The sequence below is a fragment of the Ranitomeya imitator genome, chromosome 2 (assembly GCF_032444005.1).
Source record: "Ranitomeya imitator isolate aRanImi1 chromosome 2, aRanImi1.pri, whole genome shotgun sequence".
Classification (NCBI taxonomy): Eukaryota; Metazoa; Chordata; class Amphibia; order Anura; family Dendrobatidae; genus Ranitomeya; species Ranitomeya imitator.
The window spans coordinates 623,200,692-623,217,690 of record NC_091283.1 but is presented as its reverse complement, the minus strand read 5'-3'; the positions used below and the strand labels follow the sequence as shown (position 1 = coordinate 623,217,690).

At 40.8% G+C, this 16,999-nt stretch overlaps 1 protein-coding gene across 3 annotated transcripts in view; it reads right to left on the bottom strand.

Annotated features, from left to right (window-relative positions):
- Nucleotides 1-1,716: 1,716 nt before the first annotated feature.
- Nucleotides 1,717-16,999, bottom strand: part of STXBP4 (syntaxin binding protein 4) — a 131,906-nt gene continuing 116,623 nt past the window's right edge. For all 3 annotated transcript variants that reach the window (XM_069752506.1, XM_069752507.1, XM_069752505.1), the window contains 6 exons: nt 14,943-15,119; nt 11,849-11,965; nt 10,692-10,741; nt 9,570-9,697; nt 8,792-8,849; nt 1,717-2,583 (listed from right to left, as the gene is read on the bottom strand). In XM_069752506.1, coding sequence (XP_069608607.1) covers nt 2,466-2,583; nt 8,792-8,849; nt 9,570-9,697; nt 10,692-10,741; nt 11,849-11,965; nt 14,943-15,119 — 648 coding nt within the window. In that variant the 3' untranslated portion in view covers nt 1,717-2,465. The remainder of the gene's footprint in view (nt 2,584-8,791; nt 8,850-9,569; nt 9,698-10,691; nt 10,742-11,848; nt 11,966-14,942; nt 15,120-16,999) is intronic.

Below are 16,999 nucleotides of genomic sequence, written 5' to 3'. Positions count from 1 at the left end.
ACAAATTCCTCTACTCTTTAGATCTTTGTGCTCCCCAACTGCATCCACCTCCCACCGTTATCAACTACAATAACTACAACATAGTAACTATGTTACTAATAAACAACAAAACCATTTATGGTAGCTATAGTGTGGGCCCCTTGAGCCAATTCCACTGGTGGGCCCTAGACACCACACTCTGACCCTGGTGAACCATGAATGTGGTTTATTATGTCAACACGTTTCAAGGTTTTAAACCTCTTCATCAGGACCAAACCACATTGTGGTTTTTGTCCTGATGAAGAGGATTGAAAACCTTGGACGCGTTGACATTATAACCCGCATTCATGCTTCACCTTTGTGTGTGATCGTACCTTTTAAACTTCAAACAGTGCAGAATATTAACCATCATATTCCCCATTTTTTTGCATTGTATCTCATTGGTGGTCCTGCTGCAGCCTTTACATGCTTCTATAGGAGATGTGACTGTCAGTACCCCATCAGGTGGGCGTACCTATAACATTTCATACCGCTTCATTATCAAATAACACACCATTTGTGCTTTTTTGTCTCTCTAGTTTAACGATTTGATTTAAGTTCCAGAACAAGGAGCGGCAAGCATTTTACAAAACGATATAAACCCTTGTGGGTACAATTTCAGTTAATAGAAATGTCTAACACAAGATAAAAAAGCACGTATGATTGACCTCGTGGAGACCAAAACATCCAACACCGCGGAGACACCATCACGTGTTTCTCAACGCAGTGATCCAGAACACCACCCCCAAATATGCAAATGCATGTAGAGGAGCTGCAGAGACACCATCACGTGTTTCTCAACGCAGGCAGTGAATAGCCAGGCCTTTCCCCGGGAAGGAACAACCAAGCTGCCCTTCCCTTGCATACTTGGTGGCAGTGTTCTGGATCACTGCGTTGAGAAACACGTGATGGTGTCTCCGCGGTGTTGGATGTTTTGGTCTCCACGAGGTCAATCATCCGTGCCTTTATAGATTTTCTACTAGGCACTGCTCCTGATAGCCAGTTTCCTACTCCACACTGATGAGGGGCAAAAACCCCAAAACAGCTGTCTGTGGATGGATACCATGCTTGGCATAGGTGGTTTTCCTTTATTGGATGCTGCCCTTCCCTTGGTTGTTCCTTCCCGGGGAAAGGCCTGGCTATTCACTGCCTGCGTTGAGAAACACGTGATGGTGTCTCCGCAGCTCCTCTACATACAAGATAAAAAAGAATTGCCAAGATGGTCAGCATGCCTTCTTCAGCCTATACATAATCGGGGGAAATTTGTTTTTTTTATTTCACCACTGGGGTGGTATCACTATGCATGTTCCCAGCCCCTAGTAAAATACTTACCAGTCGTTGTCATCTGCTCTTCCCAGTGCTACTCAGCCATCTTGAGACCGCAGCTCCTGATAGACTGGAGGTCAGAGGTAATGGTCACAAGCTCTCAGGCTAAGTATATGGGAACCTGGTACTTTTCTCGTTCTGACTCTCATAGACTTACATTGAGAAGGAACCTCCGGCACGTCCAGAAAGCACTGGAGGTATCCGGCAAGTCCATACCTGCAGAAGATGGCCAAAGCGACACCAACTACAGTAGAAGACGCTGGCTGGTAAGTAGATTACTATGGGCAGGAAACTTACATTAGTGATACCACTCATTTTTTAAATTTCACCGCCGGAGTGGTACTTTACAATGCCCCATTTATAAAACTAACATATATTAACAGTTTTATTTTTAATAACATTCTGTTTATTAAAAAACAAATGATACAAAATATACTGAAAAATCAGGCAGAAGTCATCAACAGGAGGGGTAAAAATAAAGCTATGCAACCACTGTATAGTCCTCCAATACTATACCATGCCTACTTTGTCACATTAAGTTAGAATTTACTCCTAAAATAGTTGCAAACCTTCAAGGGCTATTTCTCAAGTTTGTAAGTGATCCCTTATACTTTGGATAGGGGAAAATTTCCCGATTGCTGGGGGTACGACCGCTGATGGGATCCTAACCGATTCTGAGAACTGTAGCTCTGAAGAGCCCCTTATGAATGGAGCAGTGGCTGATCATGAGCACTGCCTCTCCAATCAATCATAATGGGAGTGTTGCAGACCAGGAAAGCTCTGCACTTGGCCATTTCTGGTGGCCCCATTAAGAATGAATGGAGCACCAGTGTGCATGATGGACGTCCGCTCCATTCAGAGCACCATTTTCAGGATCAGTGGGGGTCACATCAGTTGTACTCTCAGCGATGAGGAATTTATCCCCTATCAATTGGATAACTTCCAAACTTGAGGATACCCCTTTAAGTGGTCAATATGCAATTCTTACTAATTCCAGCAACAATAGCTGATGTCGCCCTAAAGTATTAGTATCTATAGACAAAATGTCGATCTGGCTTGGTCCTTGGTTTCAGGAATGAAAGTAGCTGGTTAACCAAGTAGTAAAGATCAGAAGAGACAATTTAACAATTTGTCAACTCCAATAAATCTCGAGGGCTATCCTCAGTATCATCCTCTGGACTGTTCCGGCTCAGTGCACTAATTATGGGGTGAGTCCAAGATGTGGCTTCAGTAACATGACTGCAAGAGAAGCAGACATTATTTATTATTGATTTCATTGTGGAAAATAAAATAAAATCAAACAGCTGATCCTCCTAATGAGTCACAATTAGTGATGAGCGAGTATACTCGTTGCTCAGGTTTTCCAGAGCACTCTCGGGTGTTCTATAAGTATTTGTTAGTTTTAGATTTAGTTTTTGTAGACTCAGCTGCATGATTTACGGCTGCTAGCCAGGCTGAGTACATGTGAGGAATGCCTGGTTGCTAGGGAATCCCCACATATATTCAAGCTGTTTAGCAGCCGTAAATTATGCAGCTGAGTCTACAAAAACTATATTTTCGAGCACTAACAAATACTCGGAGACCACCCGAGCATGCTCGGAAAACCCGTGCAACGAGTATACTCGCTCATCACTAGTCACAATAAAAAACAAAGAAAAGAACACTAATCTCAATTATGCATCCAAACCGTTTGCTATACTCCAATATCACTTTTACTGCTAATCCAAAATAAACTGTGTGTACAATTATTAGGCTAGTGAGTATTTTGACCATATCATAATTTTTGATCAGTGCAGCACAGGAGAATAAGCAAATCGACACTCCTGCTCCGATGCCAAGATCCTACATATACAGTGCCAGCTGTACCTCCCTTATCCACCCTCCTACATTCGTCTAGCTGCACATCCTGATTCAGCTTTTGCTGTGCATTATTTCTCTAGTTATTTCAAAACGTCATTTGGAATCCATAAGGCTGGTTTCAGACTTGCGTATGGGAGGGCTGCGGATGGCAGCGTACTTCCTCCCTTCTTCCTCCCTGAAACCCCGCCTATGCTCCGCCTACTTCTCCTTGCATCCTGCGTTGCCCTGCATACAAATCTTTAACATTGGGTACGCAGGGAAGTGCGTGGTATGCAGATGCCTCCGCATGCGCCGTTTTGACGCTGCTCCGACCGCAACAAAATGCAACAAGTTGCGTTCGGTGCGTCAAAACGGCGCATGCAGAGGCATCTGCATACCACGCACTTCCCTGCGTACCCAATGTTAAAGGTAGGTACGCAGGGCAACACAGGATGCAAGGAGAAGTAGGCAGAGCATAGGCGGGGTTTCAGGGAGGAAGTACGCTGCCATCCTCAGCCCTCCCGTACCCAAGTGTGAAACCAGCCTAAGACATAGAGCCAAACCTTCATGTGACATCACCTAGAGATACAGCAGTTACATTAACCCCTACACTTCCTTTTTAGCCCCTTAATGACCGCTGATGTGTCTTTTAACTGACTCGAGATATAAGAGAATAGCATCCCCATATAAGACACAATCCAGCAGCTGTCGGCTGTACACTATAGCTGACAATTTCCTGCATCAGCCACGATCAGTGTTGTCACCATATCTCCATATCTGTTTTTCCCCTTAGAAGCTGCTGTCAATAATGATCATATCATATAAATGTTTAAAATACTGTGGGGGCTTCTTATTTAACCCCATCGGCACCCTGAGATAATGATTGTGTGGTCCTGATGTTTGTTATGGCAATTCACGAGCAAATAGCGGCCTTAGAGTCTGCCAGCTATAGTGACCTGTTCAGAAGTTAGCGACATTTAGGTGGTAAAAATCAACTTTTTCATTCTTATCATGCCACTTTGTATTAATTTCTGAAAAGCACCTGAAGGGTTAATATACTATCGGACAGCAGTTTTCAGTATGTCTGAAGGTGTTTTTAAAATGGTATCAGGTTTGGGGTTTTTCCAATATATAAGACCCCTAATGTCCCTGCAAACATGGATAGGTCCCTAAAAAGTTTTTTGTAAATTTCCTTGAAAAAATTAGAAATTACTCCTACATTTGTCAACCTCCTAAAATGCTAACAAAATAAAATAACATTTTACAAATGGTGCTGATGTAAAGCAGACATGTGGGAAATATTATTTATTAATGTTTTGCTGTGGTATGACTATCTGAATTAAAGGGATAATCATTCAACATTTGAAAATTGCTAATTTCTTTACATTTTTGTCAAGTTTCTGATATTTTTTTATAAATAAACACAAAACATATCAACATAACTTTACCATTATCATAAAGTATAATGTGTCACGAAGAACAGTCTCAAAATCACGGGAATTTGTTGAAGCGTTCCAGAATTATTACCACACAAAGTGACACTGGTCAGACTTTTAAAATTTGGCTGTCACTAAGGGGTTAAACCTTACAATTTGAAATGCAAAACTGTAAAGTTAGTGTAACCTCACCCCATTCCCATGCATTAGATCATCTTGAAAGTTTAACTGCTATAAAATATTTTTTTTACATGTTCTTTTGTCTACACCTGGGTGAGTCCAATAGTCCAAAGCATCTTATAGTTCGAAAAATATGATAAGAAAAAATGTTAACACTGGGACAAAAAATATCTGAAAATATATTTTTATAAGGTTTAAGAGTACTGTCTCCCCTTTTCCCCATAGTTTGTAAGCTTGCGAGCAGGGCCCTCACTCCTCCTGGTATCTGTTTTGAACTGTATTTCTGTTATGCTGTAATGTCTATTGTCTGTACAAGTCCCCTCTATAATTTGTAAAGCGCTGCGGAATATGTTGGCGCTATATAAATAAAATTATTATTATTATTATTATTATACGTGCCCACGATCAGAAACTGCTGCAGGTTTGACGGTGCACATTTCCTTAGTTCCATTCCTCCCATTTTGTAGACGTAGTTTTCATTTTCTTACCCAGATATAGTATAGAATCTTGCATTTCTCCATGTTAAATAACATCCTATTAATCGCTGCCTATTGTTCAAGCTTATCCAGATACTTCTGAATCCTTTCTCTGTCTTCTCTAGTATTATCTATCCCTCCTAGCTTTGCATCATCTGCAAATTTGGTTAGTTTACCTTCAGTTCCATTATAGATCATTTATAAAAATGAGGAACAACACTGGGGCCAGCACAGAGCCTTGTGGTACTCCACTTGAAATACCATATTTTTCGGACTATAAGACGCACCGGACCATAAGACGTACCCCAAATTTGGGGTGAAAATTGCAGAAAAAAAGATTTTTTTATAAGATGGGGGTCCGTCTTATTGTCTGAATTTAAGGTATCTTACCTGAGGGCTGGCGGTGGCAGAGCAGGGTCACAGGAGGCATGGTGGCGGCAGAGGTGAGGTGATGCTGAGGTGTGGTGGTCAGTATGGCATGCACCTGAGCAGGGTCCCTTCCTGCTTTGGTGGGCGATGCCGCGGCCTGGCGTCCATGCGAGGGGTTGCGGCAGTGGTGTGGAGGCGGCAGAGGTGCGGTCACCTCTTCAGGCGAGGTGACGCCTCGGCCCGGTATCCAAGGCGAGCAGCAGAGCTGGATTAATCACTGGTTTCTTGATTAATCACTGGTTTCTTCCTGAGGATGATGAGGCGCAGTGAGCGGTATGGCGTGATTAGAGTCCCTTCCACAGGTGAGGTGACGCCGCGTGCGCAGATTGTGTGCTCTGCTTCCTGGGGCTTCAGGAAAATGGCCGTGGGAAGCAGCGCGTGCGCAGATGGAGATCGCGGTGGCCATTTTCCTGAAGCCGAGATCTCAATCTGCGAACTAGCCTTCAGCAAAATGGCCACCGCGATCTCAGTCTGCGCACGCGCGGCCTCCCACGGCCATTTTCCTGAAGCCCTGGGAAGCAGAGAACTCAATCTGCGCACGCGCGGCCTCAGGAAATGGTCGGCGCCAATCAAAAAGTCGTGATTCACCTGGCTCTGCTACTCGCATTGAATACCGGGCCGTGGCGTCACCTCACCTGTGGAAGGGACTCTGCTCACGCCATACTGCTCACCGCTCCTCATCATCCCCGCACCTCTGCCACCGCCACACTACTGCCACAACCAACCGGTAAGCCTGCATTCCAAGTATAAGATGCACCCCCCATTTTCCTCACAATTTTGGGGGGGATAAAGTGTGTCTTATAGTTCGAAAAATACGGTACTCTTCCAATTGGATATGCAACCACTGATTACCACTCTTTGAGAATGATCACTGAGCCAGTTAAAAATCCACCTAACCCTGGCCTTATCAATCCCATACTTTTTCTATAAGGATAGTACGAGATAATTTATCAAATGCTTTGCTGAAGTTCAGATTTGCTATACCTAACGTATTTCCCTGATCTACCCAGTCAGTAAGTCCATCATGGACAGAAATTAGATTAGTCTGGCATGACTTGTTTGATACAAATCCATGCAGGCTCTAGTTAATTACTATATTCTTATCCAAGTATGTACATAAATGCTGTTTAATAATTTGTTCAAAGATCTTTCCTGGTATAAAAATAAGCATCACTGGTCTGTAATTTCCTGGCTCCGTCTTCTTTCCTTTTTAGAAGATAGGGACAACATTTGCCTTTCACCAATCTTCTGGGACTTCTCTTGTTCTCCAGGATTTTTCAAAGATTCTGGCTAGTGGTTCTGCAATTTTCTCTGCTAACTCTTTCAATACCCTAAGATGTAATTCATCCGGACCAGGAGATTTAAATTAATTTAAATTAGCTATGTGTTCCCTCACCATCTTTCTGTTTACAGATAGTGTTTATTCTTTTATTCCTTCGATGGCACCGTGAAGATCAGTTGATGTTACAATTGCTTTTTTTAGAGAAGACAGATGCAAAATAGGTAAAAGTTCAGCCTTCTCAATATCATTTTTAACCACATAACCCTTTTCATCCTGTAAAAATCCTATGGCATCTTTGACTTTTATTTTCCTTTTGACATACCTCCAAATCCTTTTTTACTGATTTTGGTCTCCCTTGCAAGCCTCACTTCATTATTGGCTTTAGCTCTTCTAGCACTTGCCCTGCATTCCCTGCAGACAGCATTATATTCTTCTTTAGATATGCCTGCCTCTTTTCATTTAATATATAATTTTTTTTTCCTTTTTAAACAAGTGTTTAAGCTCCGTGTTCCTCCATCCTGGTCTCTTTAAATGCTTCCAATTTTTCCTTCTCTTCAAGATTGTTACTGATGAGTGTAGTGAGAATTTCATTTAGCAAGATCTCCCATTCTGTTTGGACATTTCTGATTTCTGTCCTTTAGAACATTCAGCCATTGGACCTTTCCTATCCTCTTTCTGAGTCCATTAAAATCTGCCTGTCTGAAGCCAACTTTAAAGTCTGAGTTGTCGCTGGTCTTCCTCCTCTTGTAATACAAAATTCGAGGATAGCATAATTGCTGCCTCCTAAATTCCCAGCCACCTTTACTTCCTAAGCCATTTCCTCCCTGTTGGTAAGAATTAGGTAGAAGATTGCAGATCCTCTTGTTCTCTCTTCTACCTTTTGAGAGATAGAGTTGTTAGCAAAAAAAGATAAGAATTTTCTGGACCCAATACTATTGCCTGACAGAGATTCTCAACAAATATCTAGATAGTTAAAATCTCCCACGATCACTGTGTCATTCTTTTTTGAGAACAGAGAAATCTGATGTAAAAAGAGTTCATCCGTATCTTTAGTCTGTACAGGTGGCCTATGGCAAACACCTTCAATAGTGTCCTTTCTGTTCTTCTCTCCTTGTATTCTTACCCAAACAGTTTCTACAGAGCTACCAGTCTCTGAAGCTTGAATCTCTGTGGAGACATACATTTTCCTAACATACAATGCAACACCTCCTCCCCTCTTTTTAATCCTGTTTCTAATAAATAAGTTGTAGCCTTCAAGCTTTGTATTCCAATCATGTGCATAATCCCAAGTTTCAGTGATGCCTGACATCATATCGCTCTTCCTGTGTTAGCAGCTCCAATTCTCCTTGTTTGCTTCCCATGCTCTGTGCATTTGTATAGACACATTTTAGTTTGTACACGGTTTCTCTGGCTCCTTCATTTTCAGAGTTCGTTGTTTTTGCTCTTTATTTCCACTTCTAATAGCAGGGTTCTCAAAAAAATTAATTAGCTGCACATTTTTTCCTGGCTGTATATTTCACATCCCATAGTATTGCTCAGACACGTCATCCATTAACAGATCTGTTTTTTAAGCACTACACATGTCCAGAAGCCGAGCGGTGATCAGATGTACTGCTATTAAAAATAGATTAATTAAAAATGGAAGAAAAACAGATTCAAAAGTGAAAGTGGAGTGCATTTATTTTTGCTCTGATATTTTTAATACAGCATCTGTTAAAAATGGATTACAACTGGACATGTGAACAGAGCCTATTCCCAGCCACATGTGACTCAGACTGCTTACAAGGTTTTCCACAACTACTTACTTGATAAAGTACTTGATACCATCTGCTGTGTAAGCTTCTTCCCATCCATAAGGGAGACCTGAGAAGAGAAAAAGACATATATACATTGATCAGGAATGCTCCCAAGCTGCCGATGGGAGCCGATGAGCGAATACATTGAAGTCAGAGATTGACAGCGGTATTTAAAGGGGACCTGTCCAAAGGATCAATACTCCCAAGTCATGCATATGGCATGTAGGTCATAGGAAGCCGAATACAATGATACCTTGATATCTGCGATCCAATGTTTTATTCCAGAAGTCCACTATGAGAGGACAGCTGCAGCTATGATGTATGTAATGAGACAAACCTCAGCTCTGCTGTACTCTGTTAGTAATAATCACACACAGCTCTGCAGTTTGATCAGGAGATCAACCATTGAATATCACACTGGTAAAGTACCCTTTCATATAAAATAATCTCTGGAGGCAGATTCTTGTGTAGATCTCTGACCTACCCCTAGTCTGGAACAGCCCATTTACATATTAAGAAAAGCATAGATTTCTCTGGAATAAGACATCAGGTCGCAGCTACATCAGACTCAGGATGGTTGATTCTACTGAGAGATTCCTTTGAAATAGTTAACAGCATCGATCACAGCATAGCTCCATGGGCTGTTGACAGACACGGATGCTGACTTTGTAATCTCAAGCTGAAGGTAAACGAATGAAGCAATTGAAGAGCCCTGGGACTCTGAGAAGGTGACACAAGTGTAATATATAGGAGGATGTGACAGGATAAGGGTTAATATCAGACTCACAGTCAGCTTCTATTAGTGAACGCACAAACACTGACAGGTCTTTCGCTTCTGTTGCTAAAGCCGCTATGACACCCTGTCTGTTTTTGCCCAGGATTTTCATTTGAGAAGACAGCATTGTGGCATGATCACTGCAAAAAAAGTTAGAGAAAAGAAGGTAATGTATAACATTTCTGTTGTAACATTATTCTCATAAATGGATCACAAAGTATTAGGGCAGAGACAGACTGCCGTATTTCTTGTGCGATGATCGCATTGCACTGCACGGACGGGCCGGCACCTCTCCTGACCGGAGCATGACAGCATGATGGATTACTATGCAGTTGTGAAGCTCAGGTCAGGAGAGCCGACAACCAGTACGAGGTTTACGATGCGATTCTCGCAGGAGAAATAGGGCAGTCTATCTCTGGAATAAAAATAAGTTCCACAATTTGATGTGTTAAATAAAATGTCCCTGTGCTGAGATAATCTTATACATGTGCCCTGCTGTGTACTGTGTAATGGCCGTGTCTGACCGTGCAGGGACATGGTCTGATCATAACACAGCTCCTGGGCAGGGAAGAAGCAAAAGAGAGAATACAGACATTACATCATGTGATAGCAGCTGATTCTTTGAGGTAAAACAGATCGTGAAATGTTTTGCCTCATAAAAAGAATCAGCTGTGATCCTGTCTGTATTCTCTTTTGCTTCCTCCCCTGCCCAGGAGATGTGGTATGATCAGCCCATGTTCCTGCCGGGCAGACACGGCCATTACACAGTACACAGCAGGGGCACATGTATAAGATTATCTCAGCACAGGAACATTTTATTTAACACATCAAATTGTGGAACTTATTTTTATTCCAAGAATTATTAATTAAAATGTACCGTACTTTATTAGTGGGAAAAAACCCTTTAAATGGCTTATATCTACTGAAACGTTAACCAGTTGGATAACCGTTTTAAGTGAGGCTGCATGATGTCTCAATGCTTGATACTATTGCTTGGCTGCACTAAAGGTCATAGGGCCATTTTTTTGAAGGTTTGGAAATGAATGGCGCTATAGGAGTAAACACAATAATGAATAATAAATAAATCATTCTGTATCTCCAAAATGTCCTTTCTGTTGTGCCATAAATCCTTACCACAGACTTAGTGTAGAGCCTGAATTGTCTGCCAGAGCCTCATGAGCATTCTGCAAGGAAAAGGACGGTTTATGGATTACAAAAAGTAGAATAATCACCTGATAAAATAACATGGGTTGTATGGGTAATAACATAAGCATGGACTGAACATGAAGGGAAGTGACACCAGTATCTGTCTAACTAATCAAAACATCATTATTTGGCTGTAAATTTACCAGTATATAGCCAATTTTATGTTTAACCCATTCGTGATGGAGACAATATTGGCCTACGTGACTACTTCCCATTGTTCAAATCTGACATGGCTTCCTTTACTCTGGAATGCTTCCACATATCCCAGTGATGCTGAGAATGTTTTTTTTTTTCATGACACATTGTACTTTATATTAGTTGTAAATTTACTGAAATGTCTAATTTCTGAAATTTGACAAAAAAAATAAAAATAAATAAAATTTTGAATCTCTAAGGTCCGGATTCAACAAAACAATTTTGCCCAGAATTCAGGTGTAAATTGCTTTGAAAAGTCGGAAAATTTCGGTGCAAATTTTTGGGTGAAATTGTGCTTTCAAGAAATGTTAACCCTTCAGGTGATTAGTGCAAAGTGGAATCAAACTAAAATATTGCTTTGACCCCAAATTTTTCATTTTCACAAGTGGCAAGAGAAGAAATTGGACCCCACAATTTAAACTAAATGCGGCAATACCCCATTTGTGGTTGTAAACTGCTGTTTAGGCACTGAGCGAGGCTCGGAAGGAATAATATATTAAAGGGGTTGTCCTGTTAAAACAATCTGTAGGATAAGTGGTAGCTTATTGATCGATGGGGGTCTGATCGCTGGGACATGCACCAATGGGCAGAAAGGAGAACTTTTCTTTCCATAAGAGTGGAGTGGCATTGTGCATGATCAACTTGCACTCCATTCATTCCCTATGGGGGTTCCGTTTTTTTCTGGCAGCCTTATAGGGAATGAATGCAGTGTTGGTTGGACGTCCGACCTGCCGCACCATCTTGTAACAGGGATAAAAGTCCCCGATTCTGTTGATCGCTGCAGGTCCCTGCGGTTGGACCACCACTGGTCAGCTAGTTATGCGGAAACTTGTTTTAAACCCCTTTAGAATAAATGTCCTAAATACCTAAGCTTTATGGCAGTCTCTTACCTCAACGAACTGCAGCAGTTTAAGGGTAGACATCTCATATGCCTTTCGTGCAGTCTCAGACTTGCGGAGTTGACAATCAAGGACTGTGATCCTTCGCTTCAAGTCCTGTATGCAGTCCTATGCAAGGGAAGAAACTGGAGCTTGACATCTGACGTAATGCATCATAATTTTGTTTTATCTTGTTATTTTGGAAAGGCCAGAAAATAAGGATCCACTGTTTTTTTTCATTTTACCTTACTTGTAACTAAATATTTTAGCGTTTTTTTTTCCTTCAAATTTTTATTTCTTAGTGGAACAGATTATGATGTTTTAACTCTAACCATTTTGTATATATTATATAGATATCGGTCATTATGTAAAAATGTCATGTGTCAGGATGTACCGTGGATATAACCTTTCAGGCATTAGCAAAGAAATCTTCTATCTTTACATAAAAGGATACAACAGCAAGGAAAGCGCACATAAATCAGTCATATACAGACGGTAGAGAGTGCCGTAAGTGCAGAACTATTACCTAAAGGAGCGAAATCTGCACCAGGTAAGTATGACAAAAATTATAATTATCATATAGGAAATACAGACATGTAGAATCATCACCAGAGGGAAGACATTAAGATTATCATCATATCACGATTTCTGGGTATTTTTGCTACCATTATACTATAGCCTATGCAGTACAAGATTAATTCTGTGACACTTTTCATAGTTTCACCAACTACATTATTACCTGCTTAGTTCATATTTCCTGTCCTTGGTCATATACCTCTCTTTATATGGTTTCCAGTTAACTTTGTGACCGTGTTTGGTACTAAGTTTTTTCTTGTAACCAACTTGTTCTATATTTCTTAATGTTCAATATTGACTTTTAGGATTGCTACCTACATCCAATAGGTGGCACTAGAGTTCCCTTCCTCCTCCTATCTGAAGAGACAATTTGCATATTTAATTTCAGAACTGCATGGCCTATAAGTCTCCTTAGGCTAGGTGCAGATGGCCGTCGATTCTCTCATCCGAGATTATCAGGTCGAGTTTGCAAATCACACTCTTGTCAAACTGATCAGAGCGTGATCACATTGTGATCAAATTGTCTCGGATGAGGAGAAAATGGAGGAAAAAAAATGTCAATCTTGTCCATTCTGTCAGTCTGCGGAAATCGAACTGCACTCGCTGACATACAGTGGGGCAAAAAAGTATTTAGTCAGTCAGCAATAGTGCAAGTTCCACCACTTAAAAAGATGAGAGGTGTCTGTAATTTACATCATAGGTAGACCTCAACTATGGGAGACAAACTGAGAAAAAAAAATCCAGAAAATCACATTGTCTGTTTTTTTATCATTTTTTTTGCATATTATGGTGGAAAATAAGTATTTGGTCAGAAACAAACAATCAAGATTTCTGGCTCTCACAGACCTGTTACTTCTTCTTTAAGAGTCTCCTCTTTCCTCCACTCATTACCTGTAGTAATGGCACCTGTTTAAACTTGTTATCAGTATAAAAAGACACCTGTGCACACCCTCAAACAGTCTGACTCCAAACTCCACTACGGTGAAGACCAAAGAGCTGTCAAAGTACGCCAGAAACAAAATTGTAGCCCTGCACCAGGCTGGGAAGACTGAATCTGCAATAGCCAACCAGCTTGGAGTGAAGAAATCAACAGTGGGAGCAATAATTAGAAAATGGAAGACATACAAGACCACTGATAATCTCCCTTGATCTGGGGCTCCACGCAAAATCCCACCCCGTGGGGTCAGAATGATCACAAGAACGGTGAGCAAAAATCCCAGAACTACGCGGGGGGACCTAGTGAATGAACTGCAGAGAGCTGGGACCAATGTAACAAGGCCTACCATAAGTAACACACTACGCCACCATGGACTCAGATCCTGCAGTGCCAGACGTGTCCCACTGCTTAAGCCAGTACATTTCCGGGCCCGTCTGAAGTTTGCTAGAGAGCATTTGGATGATCCAGAGGAGTTTTGGGAGAATGTCCTATGGTCTGATGAAACCAAACTGGAACTGTTTGGTAGAAACACAACTTGTCGTGTTTGGAGGAAAAAGAATACTGAGTTGCATCCATCAAACACCATACCTACTGTAAAGCATGGTGGTGGAAACATCATGCTTTGGGGCTGTTTCTCTGCAAAGGGGCCAGGACGACTGATCCGGGTACATGAAAGAATGAATGGGGCCATGTATCGTGAGATTTTGAGTGCAAACCTCCTTCCATCAGCAAGGGCATTGAAGATGAATCGTGGCTGGGTCTTTCAACATGACAATGATCCAAAGCACACTGCCAGGGCAACGAAGGACTGGCTTCGTAAGAAGCATTTCAAGGTCCTGGAGTGGCCTAGCCAGTCTCCAGATCTCAACCCTATAGAAAACCTTTGGAGGGAGTTGAAAGTCCGTGTTGCCAAGCGAAAAGCCAAAAACATCACTGCTCTAGAGGAGATCTGCATGGAGGAATGGGCCAACATACCAACAGTGTGTGGCAACCTTGTGAAGACTTACAGAAAACGTTTGACCTCTGTCATTGCCAACAAAGGATATATTACAAAGTATTGAGATGAAATTTTGTTTCTGACCAAATACTTATTTTCCACCATAATATGCAAATAAAATGTTAAAAAAACAGACAATGTGATTTTCTGGATTTTTTTTTCTCAGTTTGTCTCCCATAGTTGAGGTCTACCTATGATGTAAATTACAGACGCCTCTCATCTTTTTAAGTGGTGGAACTTGCACTATTGCTGACTGACTAAATACTTTTTTGCCCCACTGTATCTTGATGTCTTCCCTCTTCCTGTTTTCTACCAGGTCTATGTATTTTACATTTGACTAATAAAGATATTGATTTTTATTGTAATTATCTGGTGTAGATTTCCCTTCTTTAGGTAATACCTCTTTATATAACCGGTGACCCCAGAGATCACAATGCTAGGATTTAAAGGGAAACAAGCAAAGTAACCCCCCGATTGCAGCAGTAAAAGGGATGAAAACCTACACTCTCGATGCTACCACTGTGCGGCCGTCACCTCTATGGATACAACCTCTGTGATCGTGTAGAGGGTTCATGAAAACAGGCTGGTGAGCTTACACTGGTGTGACCAGACTGATCAGACAGCCGGCTTTTGAGCTCCATGATTTCAGCTTCTAGAAGACGGATAACTTCTTCATAGTCCACCTCCATGCCACGCGCTTGTTTCTGTGCCACTTCTGCTAGGTGAATCCTATTACGAAGCGCCCTCGTCTCGTCAATGGCAGCCTTGGCTTCCTAAACAGAAGTTATCATGTAGTAGATCAGAGTAAAGTAGGGAACAGTTCCTATTACCAAGTCCTCTCTAGTGGAGTTACTGAATTTCTCTTTTAAATTCTGTCAGTTCAGAGTATGCTACGTTTAACCGACCAATTTTAGACATTTTACTCCTACATTCCAAGGGTCATACCTTTTTAATCCCCCCATTGATATAATCATATGATGACTTGTAGTTGTAGGTTTTTTGGGAACTCAAAAGCTATTTAGGGATAGAGATGACAATAAAAGGCTGATTGGTAAGAGGGTGATTACATGAAGAAAAGCTCCTTTAGACCCTCCCCCTTGGATGTGGTACAGTAGCGATATGACAGTAAAAGGCTGATTGGCAAGAGGGGTGATGAAATGAAGAAAAGCTCCTTTAGACCCTCCCCCTTGGATGTGGTACAGTAGCGATATGACAGTAAAAGGCTGATTGGCAAGACGGGTAATGACATGAAGAGAAGTTTCTGAACCCACCCCCTTTGATGCATTAGAGTAGAGTTGGCACAAGGGGTGCTATCAAAAGCAAGTTCTTATAACACCTCTCACTATGATGCGATGTAGTAGAGAGATGACAGTAAAAAGTTGATTGGTAAGAGGGGTGATAACATGAAGAAAAGATCCTGTAACTCCTCCTCCTTGAATGCTGTATACTTAAGAGATACACAGAACCAGGAAGTAAGGGATTGCTTTTACATTGCAAGACTTCCAGCCCAAAAAAGTCCACCAACCAACTGTGCATTTGACAATTGTTTAGTAGCCTGTTTAAAATTGCCAATCGGCATTCCGATGCACATAAAGCGTTCTTTAATAAATTGTTCTACTTAGGCACTTTATAATTGTGGGGGGGGGGGAGAGCACCTACACATATTTGGCATTGCTGCATCTGTAGTGACCTGAACTGTAAAAAACTAGCTTGTCACTTAACTCTCCCAGTGAATACCATAAAAAAAAAAAAGAAATATGAGCCACAAATGCAAATTTGGGGTAATTTTGCTTCTTATAAAAAGACAATCTTTAAATAAGATTCTTATTTTTCAAGGAAATTGAAAGATTACAAGCCCCCAAAATTCTACAAACTAAAAATTACAGTTGAGCACACACATAAAAAGAAGCAGTTATAGACCCGCCACGTCTCTGAAAAAATAAAAAAGTTATAGCTCTTTGAATATGGCGACAACTGTTTTTCAATATGATTTTATTTTGAGAAAGTCATAAAGTATAAATGAAACCTATTTTGTTTCACTGTGTCCATAGGGGCTCAAACTCTATAATTAGGGTACTATGTAACACACCGAGTAAAAAACAGAAAAAGAAAAGCAGCTAGAATTGCCTATAAACAAAATCATGAACCGAAAAATGGTAGCCAAAAATACTACAGTTTGTCACGCAAAAAAAGTCCTTACACGGCTGTCAACCAAAAATTTAAGAGGAGACGATTCTTACAAAACATTATTTAAAAAATTAATTGATTTCTATTGTAAAAAAAAGTAATAAGATATGAATTAACTATACTACATCTATTTGGTTTCAAACTATAAAATGAGAATGCTATTTATCCTGCTCAGTGAACATCATTAAAACATAGAACAAATGTTAGAAGCGCAGTTTTAATCCTGTGTGCCCAAACAATAATATATACTCACATATGTTCACACATTTCCATACTTGGAAGAAATGTGTCAAAAATGTGTAAAAATTACTCCTTTTGAAAATCAAAAATCTGGGGCTAAAACTTAATTTCACTGGCAAACATTTAATTTTTCATTTATTCATTCCACTTTGAATGAACAAACAAACTTGCTAAACACTATTTTGCATACAGAGAGGGGTGCACTTTTAATTTGCAACAAAACCTA